Source organism: Salvelinus namaycush, chromosome 37, assembly GCF_016432855.1.
Source record: "Salvelinus namaycush isolate Seneca chromosome 37, SaNama_1.0, whole genome shotgun sequence".
Lineage (NCBI taxonomy): Eukaryota > Metazoa > Chordata > Actinopteri > Salmoniformes > Salmonidae > Salvelinus > Salvelinus namaycush.
In genome coordinates, this window is record NC_052343.1 from 9087187 (window position 1) to 9099454 (window position 12268).

Consider the following 12268-nt stretch of genomic DNA (forward strand, 5'->3'; position numbering starts at 1 on the left):
TGTACAGCCCACTAGTTACAGAAGGTGAAGCCCCCTAGTTACGGAAGGAAGTTCAGGTTCCTAATTAGAGGGTAAAGGGTCCTGTAAGTGACATCACCTTCCCCCTGGCACTATGAGTGTGTGGGTGTGTGTGTGTGTCTGTGTGTGGGGGGGAGAGAGAGTGTGTATGAGAGAATGAGAGGCAGCTGGTGTGAGACATTTGACAATCACTGCTGTGTGAGACTTCAAACATCCTCAGTCTTCACACAAACTGTCAGAATCGGAGCTTATAATTTGACTTTATTGTTCCTTTAAATGTGTTGTGTTCGAGGAGGTGCTTTTGAGATACCTAGCTTCATCCAAAGCTAAACTGGAAATGCACCTAACAGAGAACTTAGTGTACAAAGTTTCATCAGGGGCTTCATCTTTCCTTGAGGATACTTATGTATTGTAGTTTCTTTCAGTAAGTAATTTCCACAACAGGTAAAAATCTATTATTCAAAAACCACATTGGTGTTTTGGGCTGTACCTGTACCAAAACTCCTGTATTTTTCCTTCATGGCTTGTTCTCCATCTCCTTTTTAAATAGTGAGCCAATTTGTTTTCAGCAATTTTATTTCCATAACTGATTCAAACAAATCCCTCGTGGCTATCTCTTGTCCCCCTACAGCAGATATATGATGAGCAATATGTTTGGATCATCGAATCGCAGTAAAATCGCAGTATCTAATTACAATACATATAGAATCCTGAGAATCGCGATAAATATCCTATCCCTGGCAATTCCCAGCCCATCACTCTTAAAAATTAAAGGTGCTGTCTATAACCTAAAACGGTTCTTTGGCTGTCCCCATAGAATAACTCTTTGAAGAACCCTTTTTGGTTCCAGATAGAACCCTTTTGGTTCCAGGTAGAACCCTTTTGGGGTCCATGTAAAACCCTTTCCACAGAGGGTTCTACATGGAACCCAAAAGAGTTCTACCTGGAACCAAAAAGGGTTCTACTATGGGGACCCTTTTTTCTAAGTACATTAGCTAAAAGTGCCCCTCCAGAATCTTCATCGGAGGCACAACAAATCAGATAATTATCCCTATGAATCTAGTCAACTATCCTCCCACTGTAGCACCCATCTCTATCAGCCCCTAACCCAATAAATAATGAATCATCGATAACTAAATCATGAAAGGTGGTCCGCCCCTCCATCTCCTACTGGTCCCCTGTGTCGTGATGACAGCTGTGGGAGCTCCTCTCCCTCTCCCTCTCACATCCATGTAATTGTTCACAGCCCTGCTGGTTACCTCGGTGGCTCTGCCACATCCAATCAGAATCACCCATAGAGCCGTAATATCCACTCAGTCGCTGACGCATGACAGTCTGGGCCCTTCAATTAAGAGGACAAGGCAGTGCTGGACACGGCAGTGCTGGGCCCGGCAGCCTCCGAGACTGCTGTCCATTCCATCCGTCCTCTCCATCCGACTCACTATGGGGAGTCTTGGTGACTCTGACAGGGCAAGGAGGAGGAACGAGGGGTCTATTTCTGTGGTACTTGGGGCCTGTTTGTGGAGACGTAGGCTGACGACTGGGTAATGAGTGAAGACAGCTGGCAGGTTCAGTAGAGGTGACACACTAAGAGTACATATGACAGGAAGGAAAACACCGGGCCTTGTTCTGGGACTGTGTTTGAGAGGTTTTACCCTCATCTAGTTTTCCCCATGGTTGACTCCTTTATTCGGTTCGGAAATATCCGAAAAATACAAAAAAGTAGGGCAAGTCGTAAGTGGTCAGTGCTTGGTGGGCCTCTGTAAATGTGGCATGTTTTCGCAGGGAAATATGAAAAACACATTAGCTGACTTTCTCTCTTTTCCTCAGGGTAAGTTGAAAGGTAAGCTAATAGAGTCGTATTGGTTTTTCCGTTCAGTTGATAACTGTGGCCGTCACATTGGTGGTGGGTTGGTGATAAGTGACTGGTAGCCTACATTGTAGGTTGGTACATCGTATTCAGGCCATGGTTCATCCATACTGGGACAGATAGCTAATCAATGGAAAGGGTGAGACTGTGAGTGGTGGTAGGGGGTGCCCTCTGGCACGGTGGTTGGCTAGGATGGATCAGTGTGTTCAGAGATGACATGATGTTTGGGGAGGGAGGCATAGCTGGAGGAGTCCCCCCTCCAACACTTGGATGATGCTATAACAGACAAAAGGTCTCGTCGGAACATCCCTGCAACGTTGTAAGACTTCTGTGAGAATGTTTTGTGGTTCCCGTTATTTTCTATTTAGAGTGCTAAGAGGCTGTAAATGCAGACACCCTCACGTTTCGACAGAACTAACACACAAGTTGCCCAGCTGTGCTAAACTTAGTTGTTTATTATATAATGTAGCATCAAAATAGTCAGCCTTTTATTAAGTAGATACATGGTTACGTGAAAAACTGCAGCACTGACAAAATGTATTTTGTGTACTGACACAAAGTAGAAAGAGAAAATACATGAAACCTCATCTTGTTGGACATTCCCTTACGGGTTCTGCAAATGGGCCGCGTGCCTCAAACTCTCTTTTAACACCGCTAGAAACTGGCATTTGCTGCTTCAGAGAGGGCGAATTCTTCCGACTTATTGAAATCAAACATCTGGCTCGTCTCCAGCAAGAGCTTTCACACCAGCTGAGAGCTTAATGAGGGCTTACTCCGGCAGAACAGCCTTCATACTTTAACACTCCAGGGGATGTGCCCAGATGTACGTGTGTGTACAGTACTGTGTATACAACCCCAGGATGGTGTATTTGGGAGGTTTGGGAGGTTTGGGGGGTACTCTCTGGTACACAACAGGGTTCTTTCTCACACACAGCATTCAGCAGTATATTTGACAGAGGGTTTGTTTTGTTTAGTCACATAAAGACATGTTGGCATTTATAGGTGTAACAGTGGTGGTCATTGCTCAGAATATGTACACCAAACTATCCAGACCTGGGATGGAGGCACCACATACCCCCAAGCAAGCATGCACCCCCCCCCCCCAATCCACCACCAACCTCTCCCATCTCCCTTTTGACCTCAGCTGCATTCCCCAAATTCCTGACCAGAAGGACTATTGTAATATGTAATGCATTTTTCCAACATTTTCTTGATAGGTTCCCAGTATACATGTTCTCCTTCCATGTGTATGAGCTCACCCTTCATTAGTTCACTCGTCGACAGCGAGTCATCATAGCAGAGGCTTAACATTCCACCACTTGAGCTGTAGACAGAGAGTGGATCAGGTGTCACTATAATGTGGCATGGGTTACCAGGGAGTCCGGGGCTGGGGCTGGTTCCTGAGTGGAACACAGGTTGCGTCCATGGCAGTAACTTCCACTAAGGACAGGGGGGACGTGTCCCTCACCACAAATCAAAGTTACGTGGAAAGATATCTGAATGAATATAATACTGAAAGGCCAGTGAATAGAGCTATGTTTTTTCTGCATCTGTAGAATTGTCTATGTGGGCAAAACACATGCTTCATTGTGTTTTTCCATGCATTAGGCCTAAAATGTGTAACACACAAACAGTCCGTATTGAGTCATTGGGTTACATACTGTAGGTCAACTGTGCTGTGGTTATCAGCTCAACCAGGAGGGTGCCTGCTCCTGCTGTCGGAAAAAAATTACAAGTTAGAATAGTCTAGGAAGTCTGGCCGTCTTATCTCAACCGTTTCAACCTTTATTAGCTTTGCAGGGGTGTGAGAGCTGATAAGAGGTTGACCAGGGCCTGCGGTCTTGCACCTCCAATCAGGTAGTCCATGTGTCCTTTGAGTAGCTAATCAAGGGTGCTTTTTTTAAGTGACGTTCTGTACTTCAGGTTTTTGTGATTGGCCTCAGACTTGTAGGACTTTCCCAACCTTGAATATGCTTGGACTAGGCTAATATAAATATCTGACTTAGATACTGTAAAGTGGTAATGAGGGGGCGGCAGGTAGCCTAGTGGTTAGAGTGTTGGGCCAGTAAGATGGCCAGATCAAATCCCCGAGCTGACAAGATAAAAATCTGTTGTTCTGCCCCTGAACAAGGCAGTTAAACCCACTGTCGTCATTTTAAATAAGAATTTGTTCTTAATAACCTCTTCTGTACCCCTCTCATCTCCCTGGCTTTCATTCGTCACTGTCCATCTCTCATCTTTTTCTACCCCACTCGCACTCTCTCGCTCTCGCTGTATTTGTCTCACTCCCCCCCCCCCCCTCTCCTGCTTTCTTTCTCTCTGTTTTTCCCTCCCACCCTGTCATTTCCCCCCCTCTGTCTGTCCCCTCTCCCTCTCTCTCTCTGTGAAGCTGCTAGCCCGCCTGCAGGGAAGGCTTAACCAGGCGCCCCCATGTAGCCCATAAGAGGAAGCAGATGTTTTGTGTCATGCTGCATCAGGACCTCTGGGCCAGACAGACAACTGGGTAGCGAAGTGCGAGCGCGAAAAGGGGCGACATCCCGTGATCACCAGGGTCGCATTGCGGGTTGTGTGCACAACAAATGGATTCGGCTCAATCAATTTTGCTTTTAATCAATGGTATTATTTGGGCTACTTGGTTGATGAGTATGACCCAGGTTTGATAAACCAAAAGCAAAGGTCATGCCTATATGTTTCCCACTTCAGAGCTCAGAGGACAGACCTAATTCAAAAACCAACTAATTCAATTGATTGTTAATTTAGCTACTGTTTCAAATACAAATGGTGCTAGAGGTAAACTATATGAGTAAGCAAAGACATTTGACTAGGAAGGGTTTAAGAGCGCTGTTGATTACTCTGGTGGGGACGATAAGGCTCCAACCCAGGAAGTGTTTGTTTGGTTCATGAGGACTTCCTCATCTACCCACCAATGAAACAGCTAGCTAGATTCCAGAGCTAACAAAGCATATCCAAAGGAAACCGGCTGTCCTCAGTTTAGAAGGTTAAAACAAATTCCACTTTGAAATATGTATTCAGAGGGATAAAACACAAGATAAGAGGTACATCAATTCTCGGAGAGACCACCTTTGAAGCACTTTAAAAATGTGCTGACCCTCTTTACACCTGTCAAATAAATGAGGGGCATCTGCTGTGAACTACCAATCAGCAGAAGGGTAATCTCTCAATCTTCACCCCTATATTTTCTCCTTTCTCTTTCTCCTGTATTCCCCTTTTCTTTCTGTCTTTTGAAACATCTGTCTCCTCTCTGTAGGATGACACAGGCAGAAGCTGGAAGACCATCACCATTGGACTCCAACATTTTAACCAGGACCTATTCAGGATTTTCTTGCGGCATCTGTAGATTCTATGGACGCACAACACGCCCAGGTTGACAGCGCCATGTGTGAACATAAAGACGATGACCATTAATGGTCCAAATTAACGGTTCAATCCTGTTCGGTCATTAACCAGCACTACAGAAACATCTCTAGAGGGTCTGTTCTGAGGATGGACAGAGAATTGGCTCTTCTAGGGCCACAGACATTGCATTATTAATGGCTCTAAACAATGGCTCTCTCTGGGTCTGGTAGATAAGAAGGGAAAGACCTGGACCACTCCATCTCATTAGCTGGGGGAGGACAAAAAACAACAACATGACAATAAAAAATAACAGAGATGGAGCCAGGGGGACAAACACCCCTCCACTGGCCCAACAGACAAAGCCAGTGACACACTGTAAATCCCATCACAATTGTGAGGCTTCAAGTGCCATCAGGCCATTAGCTACTTGATGTATGGTTGGGGGGCAGGAGCTGGGGGATGTTGCAGGGTGGGGTGGGGACGGGGGGTACCTCAGACCCCTCCACTGTCATGCAGGGGGGCATCAGGTCACAAGGGGGACGAGTTAAGGGACCGCCACCTCAATAGACCTCCTCCCAACCATAAAATAGATGAGATGGCCACTTAACTCACTGAATGTGGCTCTTTTGTCATTCGAAGCTAATCACTGGAAGACAGTGAGTGGAGCGTCGAAGACTATAAGTGCGAAATAGAGACATCCTGTACAGACGAAAGCAATCTGTCCTGCTCTGTATCATTTATTTTTTTAAATTAACCTTTATTTAATGAGGCAAGTCAGTTAATATTTACCCATTGTGAAAGAAGGGGGAAGTCAGGGTGAGATCAGGGACCATGCAGTGTAATAGGGGAAATGTTCTACTGTGGCCATCACACGCTTTTCAAAAGCGAGAAGATCACGGTAAAGGGTGCTGGGTACTAATTAGTCTCATTAGAGTCAATGGAGTTACTGGAGGCTATTGTCTGTGTGTAAATCCAGGTTGGGATCCCCCCCTCGCTCTCATTGTGTATGTGTGCGCACGTGCATACGCGTCAACCTGGTCTACTGACCTCACCCTGTGTTTTCAGATCCAACCTGTTTTCTTACCTTGTGGCTTGAAACCTGTCTATTTCTACATCTTCTCTCAGTTATCAATCACCATGTGTGTCCAGAAGAAATATGAGCAAACTTCAATTTGGGCGACTGTCTGGTTTGTAAGTAATAAATAGTGTCCCAAACAACCAACGGCTAGCGTTGTGATTCACACTGATCTATGCATTGTTCTCAGTGATAGTACTCACAGTGCTCAGAGCAAGAGATAAACTCTAATCAGAGACTGGCTGGCTCTCTTCAAGTGGCTGGTGTCCCATCCAATGAATACAATGCCTTCAGAAGACATTTACATTTCAAAGAACAAAAGGCATTCTTATGAACACGGTCAATCTCAGCGGGGAACATGGTTTTTGAACTTGGTCTTAGTGAAAAGGCAGTGGTTTTCAAAAGACGTATGGTCTCTGGAGTTATACTTTCATATTCTGAACATTCTCCCTTGTTTTGTCATATAACGTGTAACTATTACTATTTGTTTAATTCTTGACTCCAACATCCTGTGGTCACCCGTTTTGTCTTCCATTGGTCATTACTTAAACCAGGATCTACTCCATGCCACAAACTCTATAGAAGTCCTATTCAGATTGAATTGAAAAACTCACACTTCCATGGAGGGGTAGAGGCTGCCTGTCATCAGTACCCCATGTTTGAGTTCATAGGCCAGGAGCTAATCTTGCTTTACGCTCCAGTGGCATAATCCTTCCACTTGAAACAGCAATCCTACTGTCTGATGGAGCACATATGCTCCGGAAGAACGGTGTGTCGTAAATATGACGCCCCGCCACCTCCACCACCGCTACCCTTAGTTCCGCTACATTTTTCATCCCTTCTTTCTTTCTGTAGTCACACTTTATTGGACGGTCTGGATAGTCCATCTGTAGATACAGATGGTCAAGCTATCAACAAAGTAGGCAACTGCGTGCTAATGTTAGGGTTAGATTTAGAATATGGGTTAGGGTAAGGGTTTAATTTAGAGTTAGGATAAGGGTTAAGGTTAGTAGATACAGTAGTTGGTTGAAATGTTACTGATAGTCTGTAGAGCAGCTAGAGGTGGACCATCCAAATAAAGAGTTACCCTTTCTGTTTTTATCCCTGTCTAGACTCTTTCCTCTGACACCTGTTGATGTTTGTCTTATTCCAAACAATGGGTACCTTTCCCGGCCTTGCCTGCTTGACATCTGGAAAGTGTAGTCGTCCCCCCTCCTCTCTAAACGGAATTTATAGAAGTAGGCCTTTCGACAGCAGGGCAGGGGGGGGGGGGGGGGGGGTTTGACGCGAGTGAGGTGTGGAGGTTGAACGGTAGAGAGCCAACTTAAACGACGGAGGTAGGGAGGTAAGCCCCGTTTTTATGTCATGCTGCCAGTAGTTAGCTTTTTCACAAATTCGTAGGACTTTGTTTAAAGTCTTGGGGGTTTGTTTCGTGATCATTGGGGCTAGGACACTTATGGAAAGTACTTGCTATTTGCAAAGTGCCTCTGTTTCTTTGCTATTGAACCGTACCAACATACTAACCGTATACTATTATGTAATGTGTACACAAAACCCTTTAGAAACACCACAGACATAGATCCTTTTCCTGCCAGGAGGTCACTCATTGTTTTGCCTCATAAAAACTAAGTGCCAAAATAGACTTATTTGTATCGCACCTCAGGCCACTCTGAGAACAATACCACTCTGACTCTTCAGCTGTCACACAGCAGAAGGAGCATGTTTGGTTCTCTGGGCCAGTTTCTTAATACTTTTTGAAGGAAAGTAAATGAAATACAGCCACCACCTGTGCCCCCAGGTTTTTGTAGCAGTTCTGGGGTTTACAGACGAGGTCTTTCTACTGCTATACCCCACATGGTAGCCCGTGTAGGCTCCCGAGTGGCGCAGCGGTCTAAGGCACTGCATCTCAGTGCTGGAGGTGTCACTACAGACCCTGGTTCAATCCCGGGCTGTATCGCAACTGGCTGTAATCGGGAGTCCCATAGGGCGGTGCACAATTAACCCAGCATCGTCCGGGTTAGAGGAGGGGTAGGCCGTCATTGTGAAATAAGAATTTGTTCTTAACTGACTTTCCTAGTTAAATAAAGGTACAAAAAAAATGGGCCTTCTGTTTTTACACATGAAAAATAACAGAATGTGGGCTCTCCAAAAGGCCTGATAATCTGCAAACCAATTCTGCAGACAAACAATTTCATTTACTGCGCAGGGCCTTATTGACACGTGCTGACACACACACGCACACAGGATAATCATGTTGGGATGCTCTCTAGCTATAAATAGCTAGAGAGCATCCTCCTTGGTTTAGGTACACTATCCCGTTATAGACAGGCAACCTTGCCCCCTCCCTTCCTTACTCCCAAGTCATCGCAATGCGTTCCCCTAAAAATAACGCTCTTCTCTTTCTATGCAACATGTAACTGAGATATGTACCATTTCAAACAACTCCAGTTACTTTTGGTTTTAAAGTTGAATTCATCTTTCATTGGGGTTTGCTAATTTGGAGAACAAGCTGCCTCACTGCACTGTGAGAGAGTTATTGCGTTGGAAGTGTATTGGTTTACTTAGCAGTTCGATTTTTGCAGCGTTTTAAAATATTGATGGTCTTGCGTTAGCGAAGCGTTCCGTACAGCCGTTTAGGAATGCAAATGTGGTGTGCAGAAACTTTGTTCAACTCATCACAGCTAGTTATGCAATTTTATATTAGGAGCCATGCCTCTTTTCTGTGAACCTCGCATGTTGAGGAGAAATCGTTTAGGGAGATGTGTTGAGCTCCTTCCCCTTGTGCACATAGACACACAGACACACTCTCAACATAGACACACAGACACACTCTCAACATAGACACACAGACACACTCTCAACATAGACACACAGACACACTCTCACAGCTACAGGCTGTTGTGAATATCAATGCAGAAGTAGGATTCCTATTATTATCGTAGCCGCCAAGATATTCAATTCCTCGTAAAACTTGGATTGGCATGTCAGCTCAGTGCATGCGTGGGAGCTTGGCCCAGCTCTTTCCTGGCAGACACAGGACTCATTCCAGCTCTAAAGAGTGTGACATGAGCTCAGTGTGAGCTTTAGAGACCACTGTCACTCTCTGCCATATGGTCTCTCTCTGTTTCTCCGTCTCTGCGGCCCTGGAGAAAAGTAGGCCGTGCTAACACCTCTCTTTTTTATGTTTTTCTCCCAGGGACTGTGAGTGCAGGTGAGGACAAGGACAAGTCCTTCATCCGTCCGTCAACGTCAGAAGTGTCCCGGTGCCCACCGCCCACCCTCAGGTCACCTCAACCGCGACGGCGGCCGAACAAATAGGCGTCTCTCGACCCAGCGTCCCTCAGACTGCCTGCCTTCACAAAGCAAATATTTGTGGCCATTATATCTCATTTCCCAGGGCTAACCTTCAGTGAAAAGATCAACGGAAAAGGAGGGATCGCTCAGAGAGAGACGGACAGAGAGAAAAAGAAAGTAAGGGGGAGGGTGAAAAATAGTAACCCTTTCAAAGTGAACTATTTCTGCTGCGCTGTGGGCAGGAGAACGTCCCATTTGGGAGTGCTGTTGGCCAGTGGCAAAAGGATTTCCCTGCACCCTGCCTATTTATCCAAATGCCTGTGTAAATACTGGATAGAGATATCAATTTGTCTGGGCTCCAATAGTGCCCAAAAAGAGACTATAAGCTATCTATAGAAAGCTCCGCAACAAACTTGGCCTCTGTGGTCACAGAATTGCCACCTAGTTATTTCCTCAGTAGAGAGATTCAGGAACTGTGAGTGAGAATGGGAGCTGCTATGCTTTAGTTCTGAAGCGGAAAGCTTACTGAAAAGTTCACACCAGACTAGAACTCGAAAGGTACAACAATAGATCCAGGGGGAACACCTTTCGCAACCAGCTGCAGGAGAAGGCAGCCATTTTGGGGCTGCTGTTTTGATGTCTTTACCCAGAAGGGTGGAGCACCATGAAGCCGCTAAAACCCATAGGATCCCCCTCACCTCTGAGGCTCCTCAACAAGGGCCCGGACTACTTGCGTAGGCAGATGGAGGGTGGGGGCCAGGGCCGTTCCATCAGCGCTGTAGAGAGACTAGAGGCAGACAAGGCCAAGTACGTTAAGAGCCAGCAGGTCATTAACACCAAACAGGAGCCCGTCCTGGTGCCTTGCACACCACCTCCTCCACACCGTCGTCCCCACACTGTGCCTGGGAGCCTCACACCACGACTGCCACCCCGCCGATCCTCTGCCCCTTTCACCACCCTGACCGGTCCCCTCACCATACGAGATGAGAATGAGAATGATGACTCGAGGAAGGAGAATCGGAGGACGTCGGTGGATGTGGAAGCACGGAACAGGAGTAACGCCAACAAGGTGACCCCACCCAGCCCCAGGACTCCCAGGACTCCACACTCCATACCCCTGGTAGCCCCTCACAGTGCCCCCATCCTGAGGAGGAGCACCGGTAAGCGCATGCTGCGGCCTGACTCCCTGGTCATCTATCGGCAGAAGAAAGAGTGCAAAAGCCTGCCTAGTGGTGGCATCGTATTGGGGAACTCCAACATGGAGATAAAGGGGTACAACTTTGTCCGCCGCCTCTTCCAGGGCTCCATGCGGGAGAAGTGTGGCGGGGGCGAGGGGGGCACCCAGAAGATGGTGATCAGCGAGGAGAAAGCTTTGTCGCGGGATGGTGACTCACGCATGTCCTGGACCAATGACAAGGACACCGTGGACGGGGGACAGGTAGGGCCAGGTAGCCGGAGATCCAGTAAGACGGACCACGAGCGCTCACCGCTGCCCAGCCCTGGCCTCAGCCCTGGCTTCAGCTGTACACCGGAGCGGACTAAGAATGGTGTTAGCTGTGTTAGCAATGGCACTACCAATGGTACCAGAAACGGCAATGGCATCACCAAGAGCAATGACGTAAGTGACCACACTGACAACGAGGCGGACGTCTGGAAGCGGGTGCCACCGCCACCGCCCCCGCGGTGGCGTTCAGGACTACAACGCTCCAAGTCAGATCTGCTTCTGCGATGCTCAGTGGCGTTGTCTGACCAGGAGCATTTCTTTGACTACTGCGGGCTGGACCTGGACATGGTGGACCGGCTGGGGCCTGAGAACTTCCTGGGTGGGGCCAGCGACGTAGACACGCTCTCATTGGTGCTGAGGAGCATAGGGGGCGGTGGCTCGGAGCCCAGCGAGTTCTCCCGCCACTCAGGAGAGGCGGGGCTTTTCCAGGAGGAGGTGGCCGAGAAGCTGACCACGGGAGTGTCAATCATCGAGAGGAATGCCCGTGTCATCAAATGGCTCTACAGCTGCAAGAACGCAGCACAGGAGGGGCCCAAAGAGTCCACTGTTTAGACACCACTTCTCTAAAAGAAGACATGTTCCCCTATGACTGAAGGACAGAGACTTTGTTACTGTATTGTAATCCTTAGTCTTCTCCCAGGTTGATATGCTGTATTTATATGTCCTACGGAAAGTGTGAGGGGTGTGTATGAGCTACACCTTATTTTCAAGTGGAATCATTTACCCCTGCATATATGTTTGTGTCAGTGAGTGTGTGGTTGTGTTGGATATGGCTGTCCCACCCACTCCCTGTCCTAACCAATAGGTATTGTCAGATCTATAGTGACTGACAGCCTCCCCTAAGCTCCGCTCTGACTCTACAACCAACAATAAGGCACATCAGTGAGAAAACAACAGGCACAGATGAGGCTGTATTTAGCGTCGTGGACGCACAACAACACAACCCTACACTCTTCTCTCGAACATATGAATCATTTAGAATGGAAAACCACAGAGGTTTTTTTTCTGAACTGGAGTGAACCGTGAGTACCTCATTCCGAACTGTGCCAGTTGAGTTTGTGTGTTGCTTTTTCCCTTCTTAAACGCAGGCGTTGGAACAGGCACGCGAGGGACCCCTGTGGGGTCGGTAATGCACTGAACTGGACGATAA

The 12268-nt window shown here is 47.1% G+C and overlaps 1 protein-coding gene across 1 annotated transcript; it reads left to right on the forward strand.

Annotated features, from left to right (window-relative positions):
* Positions 1-10278: 10278 nt before the first annotated feature.
* Positions 10279-11670, forward strand: LOC120031142 (protein FAM110C-like). Its single transcript, XM_038976738.1, has 2 exons — positions 10279-11105; positions 11178-11670. Exons 1-2 carry the CDS (start codon positions 10279-10281, stop codon positions 11668-11670), a joined length of 1320 nt encoding a protein of 439 aa, XP_038832666.1.
* Positions 11671-12268: the final 598 nt, after the last annotated feature.